The following is a 24,613-nucleotide window of genomic DNA, read 5'->3' on the forward strand; positions in this document are numbered from 1 at the left end:
TGTTATGTTCTTATGGACCTCCTGATGGCACCTGGGTTTTTTGGCCACTGTGTGACACAGAGTGTTGGACTGGATGGGCCACTGGCCTGATCCAACATGGCTTCTCTTATGTTCTTACGGACCTCCTGATGGCACCTGGGTTTTTTGGTCACTGTGTGACACGGAGTGTTGGATTGGATGGGCCACTGGCCTGATCCAACATGGCTTCTCTTGTGTTCTTATGGACCTCCTGATGTCACCTGGGATTTTTGGCCACTGTGTGACACAGAGTGTTGGACTGGATGGGTCATTGGCCTGATCCAACATGGCTTCTCTTATGTTCTTACGGACCTCCTGATGGCACCTGGTTTTTTTGGCCACTGTGTGACACAGTGTTGGACTGGATGGGCCATTGCCCTGATCCAACATGACTTCTCTTATGTTCTTATCTCTGTTACCTGGAGATCGTGTAATCCTGGGAGATCTCTAGCCTCCACCTGGAGGTAAGTAGTCAAAACAATGGACTGCAGTGCCACATGTGGCTTTTTCACACATATTGTGTGGCTCTCGAAGCCCCCACCACCCCATTGGCCAGCTTGGAGAAGGCATTCCTCTCTTTAAATCACTTCTCCGAGCCAAGCCAGCTGACGACTTGGAGAATGCATTTAAAGTTAAAGTTGAACATATGAAGCAGCCTTCTACTGAATCAGACCCTGAAATCAGGTCCATCGAAGTCAGTATTGCCTACTCAGAGTGGCAGCGGCTCTCCAGGGTCTCAAGCTGAGGTTCTTCACGCCTATTTGCCTGGACCCTTTTTAGTGGAGATGCCGGGGATTGTTTTCTTTCTACCTCTCCCTCCTCATTTGTTTTCCTTCCTTGCCTTGAGACTCCCAAACATCTGGTGTTCATGTCTTGCGGCTCTCAAACATCTGACATTTATTCTGTGTGGCTCTTGCATTAAGCAAGTTTGGCCACCCCTGGACCTTGATGGTCGAAGGCAGATTTGTGTGTCTACGCACACTTCTGCTGCAGCCCCTCCCCTTTCCCCACGACACTCCTGCTTGGTGTATGTCTGCGTGACAAGGTTTGCATCCCCTTGCTGATAAGAAGGCCGGCGCCCGCAGCAGGAAAACAAATTGCGTATTCCGTCAGGGCAGCAGGAAGTGTGACCCGGCTCTGGTTGTGACAAATCCGTCCCCGGAAGATGGATTCTGCTATTGGGAGCATGACGGTAGCCGTGCATTATAAAACCTCGGCTGGAGCACATAATTGTGGCTTTCTCCTCCGGTGTCCAGAGGCTCCTTGTGAATTGACGAAGATCACTGCCGCCTTAATACTCCATTAAAATGAGAGATTTCTTTACGGCCGCGGCCCGTTTGGTGCAGCTGACGGATTGAGCGGCTCAAAGCTGGGAGTCGGATAATATTTAAGCCACTCGGAGCTTGGAGTGGCAAGCTGCCTGTGCGCGGTCGCCCACTTCATCTCTCTGTAATTCTCTGGGAAACTGTTTGCCTGGAGTTATACGCTGGCTTACCATTTTCTAGTTTTCCATCCAAAGGGTGTCCGCCACCCCCATTAGCCAGAGTTACTGGCTTATTGCGGGGGGAGGGACCCTAATCTCTCTGCTTCTCTGGTTGCTTGTGCTTATAAGAAGAACATAAGAACATAAGAGAAGCCATGTTACATCAGGCCAATGGCCCATCCAGTCCAACATTCTGTGTCACACAGCGGCTATATATATATATATATATATACATACATATACACACACACACACACACACACACACTGTAGCTAATAGTGTGCTTCTAGTGCAAACATGCGGCCCGGGGCCGAATCAGGCTCCTGGAGGACTCCTATCAGACCCCCAAGCGACTGGCTGCCATCTGCTTCCTTCTCCCTCTCTCTTGCTTCCTTCTGCATCACAGCTTGCTTTGCCTGGCTTATTCAATCACACAAGAGCTACAGAGCAACACCTTGATTTTCTCCATTGGCTGAGGCTCCTCCCTCTCCCGGTCCTCTGGGGAGGGAGGGAAAGAGCCAGAGCTTCCTTTGCCCAGTTCCCTGGATCCCGTGGAAGAAATGCAAAGAAAGCACCTTTAAGACCAATGAGTGCTAATGTTTTAAGGGTTTTTTTTGTTTTTTTAAATCTTGAGTTGTGTTTGTCTGTGTCCTTTAAAAAGTTTATATTTCTGCTACCTCATCTTAAAAGGTACAAAATAAGAGTCGATTGCACCTTTAAGACCAACTTAGTTTTTATTCAGAACGTAAGCTTTCGTGTGCTCTTAAGCACACTTCCTCAGACGAGGAATCTGGCACAGCGAGCAGAGCCACACATAGCTGGTAGGCAGTGGCCCGGAATGCAAAATGGTACAGATTGAAGAACCAATGACAGGATAGTAAAATTATCTGGTAGGGAGCGGTTTATAATGTGAAATGGTACAATTATAAAATCCGATGACAGAATAGTAAAATTTAACCAATTGAGCAAACCTTTGATCTGAGTAGCCTGAGCGTGCGAAAGCAACAAAACAGCAGTATGTCAAAATGTGAGAATGTCCGTTAATGGCTCTATTGCTATAAAGCTGGGCTAAAAGGAAGTATGGTCTTGCTCACTGTGCCGGATTCCTCGTCTGATGAAGTGTGCTTAAGAGCACACGAAAGCTTACGTTCTGAATAAAACTAAGTTGGTCTTAAAGGTGCAATTGACTCCTATTTTGTTCTACTACTTTAGGCCAACACGGCTGCCTTCTTCGATTTAAATAGGTATCCCCATGGCCCAGCCCGGTCCGACAAGGTCTCATTTATGTCAGATCTGGCCCTCATAAGAAATGAGTTCGACACCGCTGTTCTAGTGTCTTCTGTTTAAGGATGTTACCCAGTTTCATGTCTGCACTGTTTCTATTGGAAAAATCCAAAGTTCGCACATGGGTTGCATCAGAACGGCTTTGCTGCTGCTAGCAAGGTACACCTGTCTCCTACCACTGCTGGGATGCACGCCCACGATGGGGAGCCGTTTTCTCCCTGTCACATTGATGTTTGGAGTCAGATGAGCCCCTGTGGAGCTGGGCCCCCTCTGTATTATGCCCCCCAAGTAACTCTTGGGGGAGCGGTCCTCATTCTCTCCACTCAGTATGACGTTCAGTCTTTCCATGGTGATGAAACTCCATAGAAATGTCAATATTTCTAATTCTCCGTGTGGCCAAATTGGGGCATACTTAAATCCAGACAGATCTATCTAGAAACCTGAGAAAAGCCCCAGGTGTGCAAAAGAATCTGAAATCTAAAAAACAAAACAAAACTGGGGATGGGGTTTTAAACCTATCCAAAATAACTTGAAGCACCACCTGTAACTTTAAATGGCCTGTGTGGCCGTTGCTAGGCAACCACAACAGTATCACCACTTGAAGCCTTGGTTTTGAAAAACAGTACATAGCAGAGGAAGGTGTCTGGGCCTTCCAGTGTTTGGCCTTTGGGAAATAACTTGATACCATGCAACTTGCATGATAGTCTCACCCAAACCAACTGTGTGCCAGAGTTTCAGACTAGAGGTCTGGGATAGCCAGGTTCATAACTGCCATGGAATTTAGCCAGGTCATCTCTCAGGCTAACCTATTTATTTTATTTTATTTATATTCTGCCCTTTCCCAAATGGGTTCAGGGTGGATAACAATGTTTTAGAAACAGTAAAACAACAGTTAAAACCAATAAAAGTGAACAATACAGTTTGGTGGCTCAGTTGGGCACACCATAATACTCTATATCCAGGCCTTGAATTCAGCAGGAGCTCACAGGAGCACAGCTCCTGAACCTTTCTGAGGGCTCCCCCTCTTCCTCCCCACCTACCTTGTTCATTGAATAGTAGGTGCAGCTGCATAACAATCCCTGGATTAGAAGAGCGGGTAGCCAGCCAGCCATCAGGGGCTTTGTCACACCCCCAGCAGTCCTCATTAACCCCTGGAGAAGCCCACGCCACCCTTTTCCCATTTCTTATGTGATTTTGGGTGGTGGGTGTCTTGCTGGCCTTTGACCAGGGGGGGTGGGGGACGGCCAAGGAGAGCCCCAGATGAGTGAGGCCTGCTTGGGCTGGTTGGATCTCTAGCCAGACCAAGCAGGCCTCGTTCACCTGGGGCTCTCCTTTCTTGCATCGGGTTGCTTTTGGCTGGGGGGAGCATGTGCTAATGAGTTATGCTAATGAGCTCCACCACCTGTTTTTCTACAAAACGACCCCTGCCTACATCACAGGGTTCCTGTGAAGATACAATGGAAGAGAAGGCCAGGGCTTTTCTTGAGCAGGAACACAAAGGAATGAGTTCCGGCTGGCTTGGCGTCAGGGAGTGTGGTCTAACATGCAGTGAGTTCCTGCTGGGCCTTTTCTACAAAAAAAGCCCTGTGTGAAACAGTGGTGATGTCAGGGGGTGTGACCTACTAATATGCAAATAAGTTCCTGCTGGGCTTTTTCTACAAAAAAAAGCGCCCTGGAGGTGGCTATAAGCTGCTTGGGCTTCACAGTGCGGAGAAACACGGTGTATAAATGTGGTAAATGAATAAGAAATATAGGTGAAGATAGAGGGCAGATAGAAGGTAGGTGGGTGAGACGGGAGAGAAGGAAAGGTGAGAAGATGGGTGCTGCCAGGATGAGGGCGAGAGGAAACAGCAGAAATTGAAGGCCAAACTAGATGTGACGGTGTCCACGGGTTGGACCTGTGGACGCCGCTGACATTTTAAAGAGACTTACAAATGCCACAAGGGCCTGAACCTAGTTGGACCCACTGCACAGCGGCCTAAGGTGGTCTCGTCCCTCCTTCCCCATCTTTTCACGTGCGGAAGCAGCTGCAGGAGGTGCATGGCTGTTGGAGGGGGCGGGGGGGGGGAGAGTGAGTGCCTCAGCCTACCTGTCAAGCCCCGATATTCCAAATAATGATTTCCTTTGTTATTTCAAATAGAAGCATTTATTCCAACTCGAAGTGCTCCACTGAAGACAGTCAGTGGGAAAAAACTGAGATACAAATGGTTACGTGCATATTATAAAGAGTATCATAAACAACTACTAAACAGGAGGCCCCAGAGGTCAGAGGTTAAAGAAATACTCTTTAACGGTTCTACTACAAAAGGTTTCTCACAGGAATGCTACGAGATAAGGGGCTTGGAAATTAGGGAGTATGGCTTTCACACACAACAGACCTATTGAGGACCATAAACAACTCCCTGCCAGATGTCTGTGCCTACGTGTTGACTAGTAAATAATGGAGAGGGAGCCAAGGACCTTGAGGTACCAGACAGGTTTCTAGATACAAAATAAGGGGCTTGACGCTACCCTTTTGGGTAGCGAGAGCCAGTTTGGTGTAGTGGTTAAGTGTGCGGACTCTTATCTGGGAGAACCGGGTTTGATTCCCCACTCCTCCACTTGCACCTGCTAGCATGGCCTTGGGTCAGCCATAGCTCTGGCAGAGGTTGTCCTTGAAAAGGCAGCTGCTGTGAGAGCCCTCTCCAGCCCCACCCACCTCACAGGGTGTCTGTTGTGGGGGAGGAAGGGAAAGGAGATTATGAGCCGCTCTGAGACTCTTCGGAGTGGAGGGCGGAATATAAATCCAATATCATCTTCTTCTACCCTGCTGTGAGCCAAGCCAGGTTCAGGCCCTCACAGCATTTAAAAATTTTAAATGGCACAATCATCCATGAGTCTCACTTGTTGACATCTGTTTTGGCCATGAGGTCCCCCCCTCAGAAGTCCTTGGGGGCTTCCCGCTGTATACCTAGGCCATAGTGTTCCCGAGGAGAGGCTGCTGGGGTGGGGGAAGCTGAAGAAATGGGGTAAAGGTCTATTGGCTGGTGGGTGGGGAAGCGAGGAAAAGAGGAGCTGGCTCATGTTTTTTTCCAGAGAAAGGGAGGAGAACACAGATCTAGTGTGGAGGGGAAATGAGACCCACCCCCCACAAGTCCTTGCTATAGTCCACCGCTTGTTACTTTTATAACACAGACCAGTTTTTGCACCAAGAGCATAAAATTGGCGCCAAAGGAGTCAGCGCAGCAGGAAAGCCGGCAACATAAAGGAGCAAAACTGAAAAGCTCACAATGTCAACAGCTAAGAAATGAATCACCGTGTCTTCTCAAACCCTGGCCGGCAATTCAGTATAGCCTGTGGTTCCTCCAAAGCATTCATTTTGGCCCAGCGGATTCAGAAGTCTTTTAATTTCCAAGCTTGTTGAGCGAAGGCAGGGACGGGGTCTGAGGAGGCGCACAAGGACTGGTGCGCCTGGGGGCAAAGTATTTGGGGAGCTTTTCTTCCTCCTGGATTGTGTTAAACACGTTCTCTGAGAGGTGCCTTTAATTCTGTCTTGAGAAGTTCAGATCTTCCAGGCCTTGTGTGTGGGTGACAAGCAGAGAGATGTAGAGAGTGACAAGCTGCATAGTGCAGAGATCTTAGGGATGAGCTGAGGGGAATCCGTCCTGTGCTTTCGGGAGCACGGGTGGCTTTTCGTCCCTGCTGCAGACTCACCTCCTCACACTCACACACCCTACAAAACTTTACTCTCTTCCCCAGAAGTGGAAAATTAGCCTTACTTGGCGAGGGACAGTATTTTTCTATGTTTCAACAGCCATGTTCCAGACTCATCAGTGGCCGGGGAGTCAAGCCAGTGCATCACAGGGCAATTTTTGCCATGGAGCGTGAACCCATTCAGCTTCTTGGGTGGGCGGTGTGGAGAGCTGAGGGGAAAGAGGCTGTTTTTGACACTCCTCTCCAGGCCCGTACCTTAACCAGGGGCCCATGGGGCCTGGCCCCCGATGGGTTTTGGGGGCCCATCACCCCCTTCCCATGACTCAAAGCATTGACCGTGAGATTTCTGTAATGAATGTCAGTAGATCAAAAGTAGGTTTGCAACTTACAGACACACACCTGACCAACACCTGGACAGCATACTCAAGATTGCTACAGCAGAATACAACAAGAAATCTACAAAATTTTGGGTTATGACTTCAAGAAAATTGCAGAGACTTTTTTGCTTGGATTACAATTAGAAAAATTTCCAAAGGAAGACAGGACTTTAATTTGGTACTTGCTCTCAGCTGCTAGGACATTGTATGCGCAGCTTTGGAAACAAGGAAAAATACCAAAGAAATGGGATTGGATTGTGAAAGTTCTATCTTGAAGTGAAATGGACAAATTAACTAAAACTTTAAAAGTCTATGACTTAGATTCGTTTAAAAAGGAGTGGAAGAAATTCAAAGGATATATGGAGAAAGAGTGGAACATAAAAAGACATTGGACAATTTTTTAGTATTAATTAAAAGTATTATATTTTGATAGATTAGTGGTACCTTTAGAATTGAATTCAAATTTGTAACTTCGGGGAAGTCAAGATTGGAGGGAGGGGTGTGTGAAATATCATATGGTTTAGTGTAAGAAAAAGATAATTAAATATTGTAACCATGTGTTATTAATAAATTGTTAAAACGAAGATTGCTACAGCAGAGACAGGTTCTGTCTTCAGATTCTGATGCAGTAATTCAGAGCAAGAGGTGTCAGTTATCAGAGACTGTTAAATAGACACAATATTGCAAGAGTGCTAATCTAGTACGCATTTTAAAGGGTTTTTTTTTTTTAAAAAATATTTAATTGTGTTTGTCTGTGTCCTTTATCAAGTTTATATCTCTGCTACCTCACTTCACATTTTATGACACGCATGGCCTGGCCTGACAAGGCCCTCATTTATCCGGCCCTCATAACAAATAAGTTTGACACCCCTGATCTAAGCTTTAGCAGGCTTCAAAATGGGTCTAGGACGTGCTTCCTCTCAACAGTCTCCTTTTTGCAGGCGTTTGGTGGAGCGACTGGAGAACATGCGGAAGAGCATGATGGGCGACGGGCTTTCTCACTGCCTGCTCTGCGGAGAGACACTCGGCTTGCTGGGGAGCACGGCCGTCTTTTGCCAGGACTGCAAAAAGGTGAGTTGGTGATTTGGCATCTTGTGGCTTTTTGCTGCATTTGACTTTGCGTTCTGCATTGGGGTTTTAGCTTGGTCTATCCATGATTCTCTGTGCTCAAGGGGTCGAGGGTGGGAAAAGCAACTAAAATTTTGCACTGCACAAAAGGAATTCTGTGACATAAGAACATAAGAGAAGCCATGTCGGATCAGGCCAATGGCCCATCCAGTCCAACACTCTGTGTCATATAATGGCAAAAAAAAACCCTAGGTACCTTCAGGAGGTCCATCAGTGGGGCCAGGACACTAGAAGCCTTCCTACTGTTGTCCCACCAAGAATACAGCGCATCACTGCCCAGACAGTTCCAACAGTACGCTGTGGCTAATAGCCACTGATGGACCTCTGCTCCATATGCTTATCCAATCCCCTCTTGAAGCTGGCTATGCTTGCAGCCGCCACCACCTCCTGTGACAGTGAATTCCATGTGTTAGACTGTGACCTTTTGAAATGAAGCAACTGTCTGTAATTCCTGCTATTAGCATTGCCCTGCAAACATTTTGGTACCACAACATTTCCACTTTTAGAAATGTAGAAGAAATTAGGCTGATGGCTGGGGAATGTGGAGAACATAGGGGAAGGAAGGAATTTCCCCAAACCTGATTTCTTTGTGAAGGACAAAAGAAAGGAAAGGTCCCTTGTGCAAGCACCAGTCGTTTCTGACTCTGGGGTGATGTTGCTTTCACAACGTTTTCACGGCAGACTTTTTATGGGGTGGTTTGCAATTGTCTTCCCCAGTCATCTACACTTTCTCCCCAGCAAGCTGGGGACTCATTTTACCGACCTCGGAAGGATGGAAGGCTGAATCAACCTCGAGCCAGCTACCTGAAAACCCAGCTTCTGCTGGGGATCGAACTCATGTCATGAGCAGAGTTTAGGACTGCAGTACTGCAGCTTTAACACTCTGCACCACGGGGCTCTTTTCTATGTGAAGATTTCCCTACAATTTACATTCAGAACCTCTAACTTTTTACAAGTACTTGCTCAGCAAAGATTCATCAGTGGTCTTTGATGCTGAGGGACACCTAAAAAGAAGCCAATTGGATGAGCTCATACCAAGGGCTGTACCTAAAGAAGCTCTGATATGTCTCTCCCCTGGGAAGACTCCAGATGTGAAATCTAGCAGTCAGGTTAGGTCAGGGCTATTTTTTGGAGCAGGACCTCCTTTGCATATTAGGCCACACCCCTCCAATGTAGCCAATCCTCTAAGAGCTTACAGCGCTGTTAGTACAGGGCCTACTGTAAACTCCAGGAGGATTGGCTACATCAGGAGGGTGTGGCCTAATATGCAAAGGCGTTCCTGTTACAAAAAAAAGCCCCGAGTTGGTTAGATTAGAGCAGGGCTGGCCAAACTGGCTTAACACAAGAGCCACATAGAATAAATGTCTGAGAGCCATAAGACATGAATAGAAAGGAAGGAAAATAAATGGAGAGGGAGAGGTGGAAAGAAAACAACTTTAACTTTAAATGCATTCCCCAAGCTGCTGATTGGCTTGGTTTGGAGAAGTGATTTAAAGATACAACTGCCTTCTCCAAGCTGGCTCATGGGGCAGTGGTGGCTTCAAGAGTGACACAATATATGTGAAAGGGCTCTCGAGCCACAGTTTGGCTACCCCTGGATTAGAGTATTAAAGTGTTGCTTGCAGACTGTAAGCTGGGGAGTGGATTTGGGAGGCTCAAAGCCGGCCGCTAACACTTTTCAGGCTGGGTTGGTGAACCTGTCTTGGGCTCAGTTATTCCTGGGAGCAGCCTCAGCCCTGCAGCGATGCCGAGGGAAGGGAGAGAAGCATTGTTTTTGGAGCAGTGGTTTCCGAGACGGAAGAGTTCCCTTCCCACACGGGCCTGCCTGCTGACAGGAACTCCAGGACCCAAACTGAGAATTAGGCATAGGTAACAAACAAAAAAAAGCCCCGTGGTGCAGAGTGGTAAAGCTGCAGTACTGCAGTCGGAGCCCTCTGCTCACGACCTGAGTTCGATCCCGGCAGAAGAAGAAGAAGAAGAAGAAGAAGAAGAAGATATTGGATTTCTATCCCGCCCTCCACTCCGAAGAGTCTCAGAGCGGCTCACAATCTCCTTTACCTTCCTCCCCCACAACAGACACCCTGTGAGGTAGATGAAGATATTGGATTTATATCCCGCCCTCCACTCCGAAGAGTCTCAGAGCGGCTCACAATCTCCTTTACCTTCCTTCCCCACAACAGACACCCTGTGAGGTAGATGAAGATATTGGATTTATATCCCGCCCTCCACTCCGAAGAGTCTCAGAGCGGCTCACAATCTCCTTTACCTTCCTTCCCCACAACAGACACCCTGTGAGGTAGATGAAGATATTGGATTTATATCCCGCCCTCCACTCCGAAGAGTCTCAGAGCGGCTCACAATCTCCTTTCCCTTCCTCCCCCACAACAGTCACCCTGTGAAGTGGGTGGGGCTGGAGAGGGCTCTCCCAGCAGCTGCCCTTTCAAGGACAACCTCTGCCCAGAGCTATGGCTGTCCCAAGGCCATGCTAGCAGGTGCAAGTGGAGGAGTGGGGAATCAAACCCGGTTCTCCCAGATAAGAGTCCGCACACTTAACCACTACACCAAACCGGCTGGGTTCAGGTAGCTGGCTCCAGGTTGACTCAGCCTTCCATCCTTCCGAGGTTGGTAAAATGAGCCCCCAACTTGCTGGGGGGAAAGCGTAGGTGACTGGGGAAGGCAATGGCAAAAGACCCCGTAAAAAGTCTGCCGTGAAAATGTCATGATGCGACGTCACCCCAGAGTCGGAAAGGACTGGTGCTTGCACAGGGGACTACCTTTAAAAAAAAAGAAAAAGCTGATTTGCATATTGTTCATGTGGCATGTGGATTTCCCCCTCAAGGTTTTTTCCGTCACGTGTGCACTGTCTACTGTAGATTCTGTAGCCCTGTGTTGTGCTCTTGGTCTGGTTGTGTCTTTGTTTTTTGTTTGTTTGGTATTTTAATTTTTTCTTTTTAAGTTGGAGTTTTCCTTGGTTAAGAGCCCCGTGGCGCCGAGTGTTAAAGCTGCAGTACTGCAGTCCTAAGCTCTGCTCACGACCTGAGTTCGATCCCTGGTGGAAGCTGGGTTTTCAGGTAGCCGGCTCGAGCTTGACTCAGCCTTCCATCCTTCCGAGGTCGGTAAAATGAGCACCCAGCTTGCTGGGGGGGAAGCGTAGATGACTGGGGAAGGCAATGGCAAACCATCCCGTAAAAAGTCTGCCGTGAAAATGTTGTGAAAGTAACGTCACCCCAGAGTCAGAAACGACTGGTGCTTGCACAGGGGACCTTTCCTTTCCTTTCCTTGGTGTCCTCTGTTCGCCTTGCCGTTTTTCTGGGCCACGCGTTCAATCCGCTAACCCTCAAGGCTCCTTCATGCTCCACGAAGCTTTTAAATTACTAGGGAAGCAATCCCCAAATGACAGGTCAGCATGGGGGGTGTGTGTGCCTGTGAGAGCCAATTTCAGGATGGTTTCTGGACAGGTAGGAATTAAGAAAGCTGGGAGGGGGGGGTTGCATTTGTGGGGGGGAGTTCTTTTGATTGAGCTGCCAGCTCCTACCTTTCCTTTCTTCCTTCTGTTCTTGTTAGAAACGCAGAGGAATGCATCGGGGATAAGACTAAATTTTGAAAGCTGTTTTTTGATGCGAATATTCATGTTTTCCCCTTGCCACTTCTGGGTTAGAAAATTCCTGGAGGTTTGGGAGTAGAGCCGGGAGAAGGCAGGGTTGGGAAAGGGGAGGTTCCAGTAATGTAAAATCCACCCTGCAAAGAGGCCGTTTTCTCCAGGGAACTGATCTCTGTGGTCTGGTGATCAGTTGGAATTCTGGGAGATCTCCAGGCCCCACCTGGGGGCTGGCAGCTGCACCAGAAACAATCTTGCAAGTCTTGCTTTTCCCGTCAAGCTTATTTTTCCCCTGGACTATTTTTTTCACATTAAAATTAACAATTTTCCCAGCTTTATTCTTTCATTGGTGTATCTGTCTGTCGAATAACAGACCGATTTCCCACTAGTCTTCTGCTGCTCTCACACTCCTCTGCTCTGTGGGGTTCCGTCGGATGTCGCACTGTCTGCCCTGTGGTTGCAACCAGTTTCGCCTTTTTCGCGCAGCAAACAGAAAACGGTTTTTAGAGGATCTTGTTTGCTGCGCAAAAGAGGCAGAGTGAGTTGCAGCCGGCGGGGGTGGGGGCGGCAGATAGTGTGAAATCCGACGGAAGCCACGCGGGGAAGAGGAGCGTGCGAGCGGCGTAAGGCCAGTGGGAAATCGGTCAGAAACAAAGATGCAGATGACTAAGATGGTTCAGCTGTAGGAGGCGACTGTGGAAACCCCAACAGAGCTACACCGGTTTGGTGCAGTGGCTAAGAACAGTGGACTCTAATCCGGAGAACCGGGTTTGATTCCCCAGTCCTCCTCGACATTCAGCCAGCTGGGTGACCTTGGGTCAGGCACAGTACTCTCAGAGCTCTCTCTGCCCCACCTACCTCACAGGGTGTCTGTTGCGGGGAGAGGAAGGGAAGGAGATTGTAAGCCACTCCAAGTGAAGGGCGGGGTATAAATCCAATCTCTTCTTCTGGTTGTAGATGGGAGAATCCGGATTGTTAGTTCTGTAATCTGCTTCTATTGCAATTTTTCTCTCTGTCTTGCTTTCTCAGCTTAATCTGCATTGAAGTTGCTTTTAAGAGCTGTTATTTGAACTGAGCAGTGCCCCACTAAGTGTGACCCTGACTTCTATGCAAACGGAGACTCTCTGGCAAAGGGGCTCGCGTGTGTGAGCACTGGTCCGGGGTCTTCCCTGAAAAAACCACAGGGGCAGTTATGACATGAACAGGTTTATAAACCCCCTCAAAATCAAGCTGCTGCTCTGTTTGTAGATGGATAAGCAACCAAGGAGAGCCCCGTGGCGCAGAGTGGTAAAGCTGCAGTACTGCAGTCCGAGCTCTCTGTTCATGACCTGAGTTTGATCCTGGCGGAAGCTGGGTTCAGGTAGCTGGCTTCAGGTTGACTCAGCCTTCCGAGGTCGGTCAAAGGAGTCCCCAGCTTGCTGGGGGAAAAGCATAGAGGACTGGGGAAGGCGATGGAAAACCACCCCGTAAAAAGGTCTGCCGTGAAAATGTGAAAGCAACGCCACCCCAGAGTCGGAAACGGCTGGTGCTTGCACAGGGGACCTTTCCTTTACCTTTTTAAGCAACCAAAGAGAATCACAGACAGAAAGGGAAGCAACAATTATAAAACCATGATGGACCAATTACCTCCTTACCATATATTTATAATTCTGAACACCTTGTATTTTACTCATTCAGAATACATTCAACAACAGACTCTTTGTAAATATATAAATTAATACACAATACCAAAGTTCATGGAAGTAGAGTAAATTCAATTTCACAGTTCCTAAAGGTAAGAAATTCAGCCCCACACTTCATGAAAGTCGCTCCAAGCTCCAAACTTGACAGGTAGCAAGCAAGTTGTGGATTCTTGTGAGCAAAAAATTCTACTTTGTGAGCTACTGGCATTAAAGTTGTGAGCTACTACATGAATTAGTTGGCTCTGGGGCCATTTTTCCATTTGAGCTGAGACAAAAATATGTGAGCCGGAGGCTAAAAAACTGTGAGCTAGCTCACGCTAACTTATACCGTTTTCGCACACAGCTTACCTCGCAGTCACAATCCTGTTCCCTCCGCAGCGTCTGTCGGATTTCCCACCATCCGCGCCAGAGTTGCAGGAAGTGCCGCGGCGTTTGCGTAGCAAACGTAAACTGGGTTTTAGCGGTTTACGTTTGCTACGCAAAAGCTGCGGCACTTCCTGTAACTTCGGCGCAGATGGTGGGAAATCCGACCGGACGCTGTGGAGGGAACAGGATTGTGGCTGCGAGGTAAGCTGTGGGCGAAAACGGTCTTAGCTTAGAGGGAACACTGGTAGCAAGTGCTTGTAATGGAAGCAGCAAAAAGAGCTTGTAGTGCTCATTTATCTTCTCTTCATAAAGGTAAAGAACTTCTCATGCCTCCTCCACGGAGACATCTGGCTCAGTAATACTCTGTTTCAAAGGAATCTTTTTCAAGCAGGGCTTGAGAAGAATCCCAGTCCCGTGTTCCTTATATTCCAATATTTCTCAGTCTCTCTTTCTCATACAAGCACCCATTCTTTGGAGATAATGAAACTGAATTCACTCGACTTCCATGAACTTTGGTATTGTGTATTGATTTACATCAGGGGTGGCCAACGGTAGCTCTCCATATGTTTTTTTTTGCCTACAACTCCCATCAGCCCCAGTCAGCATGGCCAATGGCTGGGGCTGATGGGAGTTGAAGGCAAAAAACATCTGGAGAGCTACCGTTGGCCACCCCTGATTTATATATTTATAAATAGTTTGTTGTTGAATGTATTTTGAATCAGTAAATATAAGGTATTTATAATTATAAGTATATGGTGGGTGGTAATTGGTTCGTCGCAGTATCATAATGGTTGTTTTCCTATTTGTAGATGGAGCAAGGCTTGTCTGCAAGCTTTAAGTTCTAAATGCCTTTAAGCATCTCCCATGTGACATATTCCGCTCAAGGGAAAGTGGGTGTCAGAATTGATAGCATCCCTTTGGACTGCAGATGGCGGATTCCAACTTTCAGTGTTCATTTGTGTGTGTGTGTTTTTTTTAACTTCCCTGCAATTGGACGGCTAGTGCAGCAGGGAGAAAAATTCCATTCTGTCTCTTTGCTTGCAGGCTGGCTTTCTATTTGCAGGGAGTTTATTCACACAGTGGAGGATTCAACAATAGGATCCTTCTGCAGTCTGATGTGAGGACGGTCCATTCTGGTGAGAGCCAGTTTGGTATAGTGCAGGGGTGGCCAACGGTAGCTCTCCAGATGTTTTTTTGCCTACAACTCCCATCAGCCCCAGCCAGCATGGCCAATGGCTGGGGCTGATGGGAGTTGTAGGCAAAAAAAACATCTGGAGAGCTACCGTTGGCCACCCCTGGTGTAGTGGTTAAGTGTGTGGACTTTTATCTGGGAGAACTGGGTTTGATTCCCCACTCCTCCACTTGCAGCTGCTGGAATGGCCTTGGGTCAGCCATAGCTCTTGAAAGAGTTGTCCTTGAAAGGGCAGCTGCTGTGAGAGCCCTCTCAGCCCCACCCACCTCACAGGGTGTCTGTCGCGGGAGAAGAAGATAAAGGAGATTGTGAGCTGCTCTGAGACTTGGAGTGGAGGGCAGGATATAAATCCAGTATTGTCCTTGTACTGCTTTCTTCTTCTTCTTTCTCCTTTCTTTTTCTTTCTCCTCCTCCTTTCTTCTTTCTCCTCCTCCTCCCTTCTTTTTCTTTCTCCTCCTCCTCCTTTCTTCTTTCTGCTCCTCCTCCCTTCTTCTTTCTCCTCATTCCCCTGAACGTGCGAACGGGGTCCTTATTCTGTCACCGCAGGGACTTTCTTGGCACTTGACAACTAACAGGTTTATTGCGGCACGGCTAATTTAATCCCAGTAATCCTCAGATTAATACAATCTATTAAAGAGCAGCTAGGGAGACGAGGCAGAGAACGTTGTCCAAGCTGCTGCTTCTGCCTGGGCGGAGGGGGCAGGATTAGCCCCCTTCAGAAACCGAGGTGAATCGCCAAGAAGGGAGGGATTTAGGAGTGGGGGCTTGAGTCCCGCAACAACCCAGCTGCACTCTAAGGCTTCGTGATTTTTTAAAGCCACAGTGAGCCACTGCTTTCTGAACAGGAACCTAGAAATAATTCTTTCTGTCTGTTCAAGACTGCCCACTTCAACTGCTAGCCCGATCTCATCAGATCTCGGAAGCTAAGCAGGGAGAGATCTGGCTGGTATTTGGATGGGAGACCTCTGAGGAATACCAGGGGTGGGGCACGGAGGCAGGTAATGGCGAATCACCTCCGAAAGTCTCTTGCCTTGAGAACCCGAGGGGGCTGCTTTAAGCCAACTGTGACTTGATGGCTCTTTCCACCATCAGAGCCAGTTTGGTGTAGTGGTTAAGTGCATGGACTCTTATCTGGGAGAACGGGGTTTGATTCCCCACTCCTTCACTTGCAGCTGCTGGAACGGCCTTGGGTCAGCCGTTGCTCTCACAGAGTTTGTCCTTGAAAGGGCAGCTTCTGGGAGAGCTCTCTCAGCCCCACCCACCTCACAGGATGTCTGTTCTGAGGGGAGAAGACAAAGGAGCCGCTTTGAGTCTCTGATTCAGAGAGAAGGGCGGGGTATAAATCTGCAGTCTTCTTTTGAAGGACCCCGACTGATTTCTGTATGACTGTGTTGTGCCCCCCCAGCTTTGGTGTATGCCTTCTGTGCAAGGCGGAGGGGCACCAAAATAGGGATCTTGCCATGGCTCAAATAATAGAAGCATACATCAAGTCTTTTATTTATCATGCTGGGGACCCCTGGGGAGATCTTAATAACTAGCATTTTAAGAAAACTCAAACCATAACCTGTGCAAAGCCGTCTTCTCCCCCTCCCTCCAAGCGAAGCAAATTGTTTTTGATTCCTTCGTGATGTAATTAGGGGGAGAGTTTTGTAAAAATTGTCTTGCTTTCAGTGTACGTAGTTTGCTTTGAAACTTCCAGAAGTGCCCACAAGGGGGGAGCACTCGACTGTCATTTCCTTGGGAATGGTAGCTTTTGAAGGCTGAGCATCTCTGCCGCAGAGGGACCGAAAGAGGGGGCAGTTAATTCTTAGCAGAGAAAAGGGGTCGAGGTTCAACAAAGGATTGGGGGGGTGGGAGCTAATGATTTGAGGACAGCTGTTATCTCTCGCCCTTGGGGGCACCCTGTCTGTCTGCAGCAACTAAAACGAAAAGGAGCCTTGCGATACCTTAAAGCAGGGGTGGGGGACAGTGACTCTCCAGGTGTTTTTTTGCCTACAACTCCCATCAGCCCCAGCCATTGAACATATGAAGCTGCCTTATACTGAATCAGACCTTTGGTCCATCAACGTCAGTACTGTCTACTCAGACTGGCAGCGGCTCTCCGGGGTCTCAAGCTGAGGTTTTTCACGCCTATTTGCCTGGACCCTTTTTAGTTGGAGATGCCAGGGATTGAACCTGGGACCTTCTGCTTCCTAAGCAGATGCTGTACCACTGAGCCACTGTCCCTCCCCATCTGTGGCATGGCTTCAGTAGTTGGCCATGCTGGCTGAGGCTGATGGGAGTTGTAGGCAAAAAACACCTGGAGAGCCACTGTTCTCCACTCCTGCCTTAAAGACTACCAGATTTGTCAAAACCCAGTTTTAGGTATCAATTAATTTGGTACTCTTTTAAAGTACCACAGGCAGGTTTATTGTGGCATGGATAATTTAATCTCAATAATCCTCGGATTAATATAATCTATTAAAGAGCAGAGAGAGAGAGAAGAGGTGGAGAACTTCGTCGAAGCTGCTTTTTCTGACCGAGGGGGAGGAGGGTGGGCAGGAGTAGCCACCTTCAGAAGCCTGGCTGAATTGCCTAGAAGGAAGGGGTTCAAGATGACTGACTACTTAAAAAAAACAACAGTTATTGTGTGCATGGTTGGTTTGGTGTAGCGGTTAAGTGTGCAGACTCTTATCTGGGAGAACCAGGCTTCATACCTCACTCTTCCACTTGCAACTGCTGGAGTGGTCTTGGGTTAGCCATAGCTTTTGTAGGAGTTGTCCTTGAAAGGGCAGCTTCTGGGAGAGCTCTCTCAGCCCCACCCACCTCACAGGGTGTCTGCTGCGGGGGAAGGAGAGAAAGGAGATTGTGAGTCGCTCTGAGACTCTGATTCAGAGAGAAGGGCGGGGTATAAATCTATGGTTTTCTTCTTCTACATCAGGCCTCATCTGAAAAGGCCACTGTTTTAGGCCAGGTACACTCTCCAAACTTGCCATTTTCTCCTGGGGAACTGATTTCTGCAGTTTGGATTAGTTGTATATTAGTTACAGGAGATCACCAGGCCCTACGTGGAGGTTGGCAACCCTGTAGATACCCCATACCCAGTCCTGACACTTCAGCCACGATGTGCAGCGGGTTTCACAAAGAACTTTTTTCAGCTCTGCGATGTCCTTTTTGAGATACGGTGACCAGAACTGTATACAGCAGTCCAAATACAGCCGCACCATAAATCTAGATATAGGGGTAGGGGTGGAATTCTAGCAGGAGCTCCTTTGCGTATTAGGCCACGCATCTTTGATGTAGCCAATCCTCTGAGAGCTTACAAAAAGGAGCCTTGCAAGCTCCAGGAGGATTGGCTACATCAGGAGTGTGTGGCCTAATGTGCAAAGGAGCTCCTGCTAGAATTCCTCTCCTGTATAGGGGCATTATAATATTGGTCATTTTATGTTCAGTCCCTTTCCTTATAATCCCTAGCATAGAGTTTGCCTTTTTCACCGCAGTTAGCGCTCGTGGGCATTGGCAAAGCCTTGCAAACAGGCAGCCTTGATGTGTCCAGGCCGGTTTTTCTCCCTCTCTCAAAATACCAGAACTCAAAGGCATATAGTGAAGCTGATGGGCAGTAGTTTCAGGACAGATAAAAGCAAATGCTTCTTTGCACAACGAGCGGTGAAGATTTGGAGCTCGCTGCCAGAGGATGTAGTGATGGCCACAGGCATAGATGGCTTTAAATGGGGATTACACTGATTCACGGAGGACAGGTCTGTCAGTGGCTATTAGCCATAGTGACTAAAGGGATGGTGAGGGACGGTGGCTCAGTGGTAGAGCATCCGCTTGGTAAGCAGAAGGTCCCAGGTTCAATTCCCGGCATCTCCAACTAAAAAGGGTCCAGGCAAGTAGGCGTGAAAAACCTCAGCTTGAGACCCTGGAGGGCCATGAATGGGGCTGTGGCTCAGTGGTAGAGCATCTGCTTAGTAAGCAGAAGGTCCCAGGTTCAATCCCCGGCATCTCCAACTAAAAAAGGGTCCAGGCAAGTAGGCGTGAAAAACCTCAGCTTGAGACCCTGGAGAGCCATGAATGGGGCTGTGGCTCAGTGGTAGAGCATCTGCTTAGTAAGCAGAAGGTCCCAGGTTCAATCCCCGGCATCTCCAACTAAAAAAGGGTCCAGGCAAGTAGGCGTGAAAAACCTCAGCTTGAGACCCTGGAGGGCCATGAATGGGGCTGTGGCTCAGTGGTAGAGCATCTGCTTAGTAAGCAGAAGGTCCCAGGTTCTATCCCCGGCATCTCCAACTAAAAAAGGGTCCAGGCAAGTAGGCGTGAAAAACCTCAGCTTGAGACTCTGGAGAGCTGTTGCCTGTTTGAGTAGACAAGACTGACTTAGATGGACCGAGGGTCTGATTCAGTAGAAGGCGGCTTCATAAGGGAGCCTCTGCATTCAGAGGCAGTAAACGTCTGACTCCCTATATGAGGAGGCAATGTCAGAGAAAGGCCTCAGCTTCTATGTTGTTGGCCCTCTGGAGGAGATGGCTGTCCATTGTGTGAGAAGATGATGATGATGATGATATTGGATTTATACCCCGCCCTATACTCTGAATCTCAGAGTGGCTCACAATCTCCTTTTACCTCCCCACCCCCCACAACAGACACCCTATGAGGTCGGTGGGGCTGAGAGAGCTCTCACAGCAGCTGCCCTTTCAAGAACAACTCCTGCGAGAGCTACGGCTGGCCCAAGGCCATTGCAGCAGCTGCAAGTGGAGGAGTGGGGAATCAAACCCGGTTCTCCCAGATAAGAGTCTACGCACTTAACCACTACACCAAACAGGTTGCTAGACAAGATGGACCCCTGGTCTGATCCAGCAGGGCTCTTCTTACGTTCTTTGGAAGGCTTCGGCCTCTCTGTTCCATTGTTCCTCCAGAGGAGCCGCTTGGCCACTGTGTGAGACAGGACGCTGGACAAGATGGACCACCAGTCTGATCCAACAGGGCCCCAGCAGCGGCGCTGGCGAGCCTGCACAAGGACAGTGCCCAGGCCAGGCACCCCCACTGCCGCTCACCTCCTCGGTGAGGGTGAGCTCGATGGTGGCCCCCACCATGGCAGCTGCTGAGCCTCCTATTTCCCTTGCCTCTGAGGTGAGGGCGGGTGGGCCAAAACCAGCGCCTTCCCCTCAGGGCCGCACTCCAGGCAGCAGCCTCAGGCTGCCTAACGGACGCGCTGGCCCTGGGCCCCAGTTGATCCACAACGCATTGACCCTTTAAGCATTCAAAGGTCAACTGTTTTCTATGGGTGGAAATTCAGAGACTCCCATCTACCACCTACTGATACAGTGGCCATTTAAAGTTTACAGGGCCGATGTGGTAGGGAGCAGCTCGGAGCCCAAGCGGGCAGCCTCTGGCTCCCTCTCTCCCTGTTCCTGCTACCTTGATTGAGGGGGGCACTTTTAAAGGCGGAAAGACCCGGCTCTTCCAGCCAAAGGAAATGGTGGCCCTTGGAAGTCTGAGAGGCACAGATGCTGAAGAAGAAGAAGATGATATTGGATTTATATCCCGCCCTCCACTCCGAAGAGTCTCAGAGCGGCTCACAATCTCCTTTCCCTTCCCCCCCCCCCCACAACAGACACCCTGTGAGGTGGGTGGGGCTGGAGAGGGCTCTCACAGCAGCTGCCCTTTCAAGGACAACCTCTGCCAGAGCTATGGCTGACCCAAGGCCATTCCAGCAGGTGCAAGTGGAGGAGTGGGGAATCAAACCCGGTTCTCCCAGATAAGAGTCCGCACACTTAACCACTACACCAAACTGGCTCTCCATCACATCTCTGGAAACTTGACTCTCCTCAGGCACCAACCCCCCAAACTCCCAGCATTTCCCAGAGCAGGGCTGGGAACCCTAAATGGTGGCGCCAGTTTGGTGTAGTGGTTAAGTGTGCGGACTCTTATCTGAGAGAACCGGGTTTGATTCCCCACTCCTCCACTTGCACCTGCTAGCATGGCCTTGGGTCAGCCATAGCTCTCGCAGGAGTTGTCCTTGATAGGGCAGCTGCTGTAAGAGCCCTCTCAGTCCCACCCACCTCACAGGGTGTCTGTTGTGGGGGAAGAAGATATAGGAGATTGTAAGCCGCTTTGAGTCTCTGATTCAGAGAGAAGGGTGGGGTATAAATCTGCAGTCTTTTTACTTAGAAACAACAACAACAAAACCACAGCTTGATTTCATGCAGGTTTACTCCAAACTTAATGGGGGAAATGCCTAGAGACTGGGGGGGGTGGAGCTTGAGAGGGTAAGTTTTTGGGAGGGGATGGACAGCAGAAGAAGAAGATAGAAAATATTGGATTTATATCCCGCCCTCCACTCCGAAGATTTCAGAGCGGCTCACAATCTCCTTTACCTTCCTCCCCCACAACAGACACCCTGTGAGGTGGGTGGGGCTGGAGAGGGCTCTCCCAGCAGCTGCCCTTTCAAGGACAACCTCTGCCAGAGCTATGGCTGACCCAAGGCCATGCTAGCAGGTGCAAGTGGAGGAGTGGGGAATCAAACATGGTTCTCCCAGATAAGAGTCCGCTCACTTAACCACTACACCAAACTGGCTCTGCAGACCACTTTATCTTTTCTTTCTCCCCGGCTAAAGGAATTGAAGGAAGTGGCCAGTGGTGTGCCCCTAGTGCTCTGTGCAAAATTTGGAATGGGGAGTGACCAGAACAGCCCTCAGAATAGAAATGGGGGGTTGCAGCTACCTCACTCCCCCTCTTCTTCTCCCTAGACATCCCCCTCCCAGCCTGGAGAGTGCCTTCCAGTTTGTTGTAGTGATGAAGTGTGTGGACTCTTATCTGGGAGAACCAGGTTTGATTCCCCACTCCTCCACTTGCAGCTGCTGGAATGGCCTTGGGTCAGCCATAGCTCACACCAGAGTTGTCCTTAAAAGGGCAGCTGCTGTTAATAGCTCTCTCAGCCCCACCTACCTCACAGGGTGTCTTTTGTGGTGGTGGGGAAGGTAAAGGAGATTGTGGCCACTCTGAGACTCTGAGATTCAGAGTATAGGGTGGGATATAAATGGAATATCTTCTCCTCCCCCCCCCCCACTCTTGGGCTGCAGAGCCAGGGCAAAACTTCCTGTCAAGTCGGCTGATTCAATAACGAGGCCTTGTTGATACAAAGTAGCTAGTTTATTGATATCATTGTTCTCGACTACAGGGAGATTGGAAGACTGGGGTTCATACAGTAAAATGTATTCATATAAGGTACACTTCAAACGGATTCTTAAGGGAGGGGCACTATGCAGGGCACATTCACACATTGATGTTACAATTTCGTTCTCAGGCCGATTCTGGCCTTGAGCGTCTCCTCCCACGAGACCCAGCCTGAGAAGGCACCATAATCTCTTTCACATATTCCCATTTCAAAGCAAACTACATAACAAAGGGAAGGAGGGGGGAAAAGGAGAGTTCAAGCTAGCAGCATTGGCATACAGTATGGCTTTTACCCAGGATGCTTCCCTCCTGAACCAAAGACTGAGTACAGACTTGACCAGAATTAAAGCAGACTTGACACTTCCTCCCAGCTCCAGGCGTTGGTGACTCTAGGAAGGGCTGTTTTGGTAGCAGGACCTCCCTTGCAGATTAGGCCACACACCCCCTGATGCAGCCAATCCTCCAAGAGCTTACAGGGCTCTTTGTACGGGGTCTCCTGTAAGCTCCAGGAGGATTGGCTGCATCATGGGGATGTGGCCTAATATGCAAAGGAGTTCCTGCTACAAAAAAAAGCCCTGGCTGGGGGAATGCGAAGAGTATATTTCACTTTCCCTTCAAATCTTCCTTGTCTCACCAGCCTTTCAGAGCATATTCATTCCTATCGGTCCCTGAACAGGAAATCTGGTGCAGCAGACAGGTATTAAGTGAGCTGCCGTGTGTGTGTGAGAGCAGGAGGAAGAGAGAGTCGTCTGTCTTTCTTTAAAAAAAAAAAAAATATCACACAGACAAAGCAAAACCTTAGAGCGGCACTTGCCTGTAATAGCCCTGGGCAGAGGTGTCAAAACCAGGTGGAATTCTGGGAAGGGCTTTTGGAATAAGCATCTGCCTTTCTTTTTCTGCAAGGAAAGGTTCTGCGTTCTGCATGCCGAATAGATAAACACCACACAGTGGACCCGACATGCTTGGGAAGGCTGCATATCCCTTCTCCCTTTCCATTTCTGTATTCCCTCGTCCCTTCCCTTTTTCAAAATTTCAATAAAATACATGTAACCAAGAAAGGCTATATAGCAGGGCTGGCCGACGGTAGCGCTCCAGATGTTTTTTTGCCTATAACTCCCATCAGCCCCAGCCAGCACGACCAGGAAGGTAAAGGGGATTGTGAGCCACTCTGGGACTCTGAGATTCAGAGTGGAGGGCGGGATAGAAATCCAATGTCATAATCATCAACGTGGAGGTTCCATTTAGGCTTTGTAGTTCATCGCCGTTGATCAAACCCCTTCCTCTGTGGATTTGCCTGTGGGCCTCTTCTGAACCTAGTGGCCCCTTACAAACCTCCATGGATCTGCCTGTGCGCCTCTTCTGAATCTAGTGGCCCCTTACAAACAGGACTTATCCTGTGCCAGGGAATTCCACCGGTTAAACTAACGCATTGTGTGAAGGAGGGTGTTCTTTTTTCTATCCTGATTTCTCCTGCCTGTCGTTGTCTACTGGGTGGTCCTGACGTCTCGTATTTGGGGAGGAGAAAAAATCCCTCCCTTATGGCAGGGGTGAGGAACCTTTTTTTCTGCCAAGGGCCATACGGATATTTATAACATCATTCGCAGGCCATAAAAAATTATCAACTTAAAAAAGCCAGTGCTCCGCTGCGGGAGAATGATTCAGGCCAGCAAAATTAATACAAATAATTGTTTTTCTATTTGAAGTCATGTGGGGAGAGCCTAATCTGGCACACACACACACACACCCTAGGCAAATGCATAGGTCCAGAGCTTTTTTTGTAGAAAAAGCCCAGCAGGAACTCAGTAGCATATTAGGCCACATCCCCTAATATTAGCATATTAGGTCACACACTCATTAGCATATTAGGCCACACCACCTGGGATAGTCAAGTGCAAACTGACCAGTAACTTTTCCAGACCCTGCAACAATTCTGGCCGGCCAGCCAGGCCCCAGGGAGGCTGCCACATAGTACATCTGGGCCCTGTGATCCCTGCCTGGCCCTGGGGAGGCTGCTGCACGGCACGGCTGGGCCTCATGATCCTCACTGACCAGCCAGGCCCCAGAGAGGCTGTCACATGGCTCGGTTCGGTCCAGCAATCCCTGAGGGCCACACCCTCAGGGACGGAGGTTCCCCACCCCTGGCCTATGGCATGTCATCTGAGAAACCTCCATCATGCTCCCTCTTCCTCTCGGTTGTCTTTTCTCTGCACATTCCAAGTTTCCTCAAAGGGAAGTGGCTCCGATGCCCGGACTTCTCAGGTTGTCCTTTTCTGCGTCTCCTCCGCTTCCCGGCTGCCCGTTACTCCTTGCTATGTTTCCCTGCTCTGAGGCCCAAGATTGCATTGCTGTCAATATCTCCCTCTCTTCACTCAGTAGTCCGTTGCTTTCAAATGCTCCCGTTGATGGAGGCATTGGGAAAGATATAAACCAGGCGTGGCCAAACTTGCTTAACGGAAGAGCCGCGTAGAATAAACGTTAGATGTTTGAGAGCCGCAAGACATGAATGTCAGGTGTTTGAGAGCTGCAAGACGGATGGGAGGGAAGGAAGGAAAATTGATGGGGGGAGGGCTGGAGAGGTGAAATTTAAAGAGACAAATGCTTTCTCCAAGCTGTCCAATTTTAGTACTTTAGACTTTTTAC

At 48.9% G+C, this 24,613-nt stretch overlaps 1 protein-coding gene and 2 non-coding genes across 6 annotated transcripts in view; all 3 read left to right on the plus strand.

Moving 5' to 3' along the window:
* The window catches only part of RPH3AL (rabphilin 3A like (without C2 domains)), a 93,229-nt gene that overhangs the window by 19,524 nt on the left and 49,092 nt on the right, over positions 1 to 24,613 (plus strand). For all 4 annotated transcript variants that reach the window (XM_060258823.1, XM_060258821.1, XM_060258824.1 and 1 more), the window contains one exon: positions 7,797 to 7,926. In XM_060258823.1, the coding sequence (XP_060114806.1) occupies positions 7,797 to 7,926 (130 nt within the window). The remainder of the gene's footprint in view (positions 1 to 7,796; positions 7,927 to 24,613) is intronic.
* TRNAT-AGU (transfer RNA threonine (anticodon AGU)) lies at positions 18,739 to 18,810 on the plus strand. Its single transcript has one exon. It is a non-coding gene; the product is annotated as a tRNA-Thr (tRNA).
* TRNAT-AGU (transfer RNA threonine (anticodon AGU)) lies at positions 18,877 to 18,948 on the plus strand. Its single transcript has one exon. It is a non-coding gene; the product is annotated as a tRNA-Thr (tRNA).

The sequence above is a fragment of the Heteronotia binoei genome, chromosome 18, assembly GCF_032191835.1.
Source record: "Heteronotia binoei isolate CCM8104 ecotype False Entrance Well chromosome 18, APGP_CSIRO_Hbin_v1, whole genome shotgun sequence".
Taxonomy (NCBI): domain Eukaryota; kingdom Metazoa; phylum Chordata; class Lepidosauria; order Squamata; family Gekkonidae; genus Heteronotia; species Heteronotia binoei.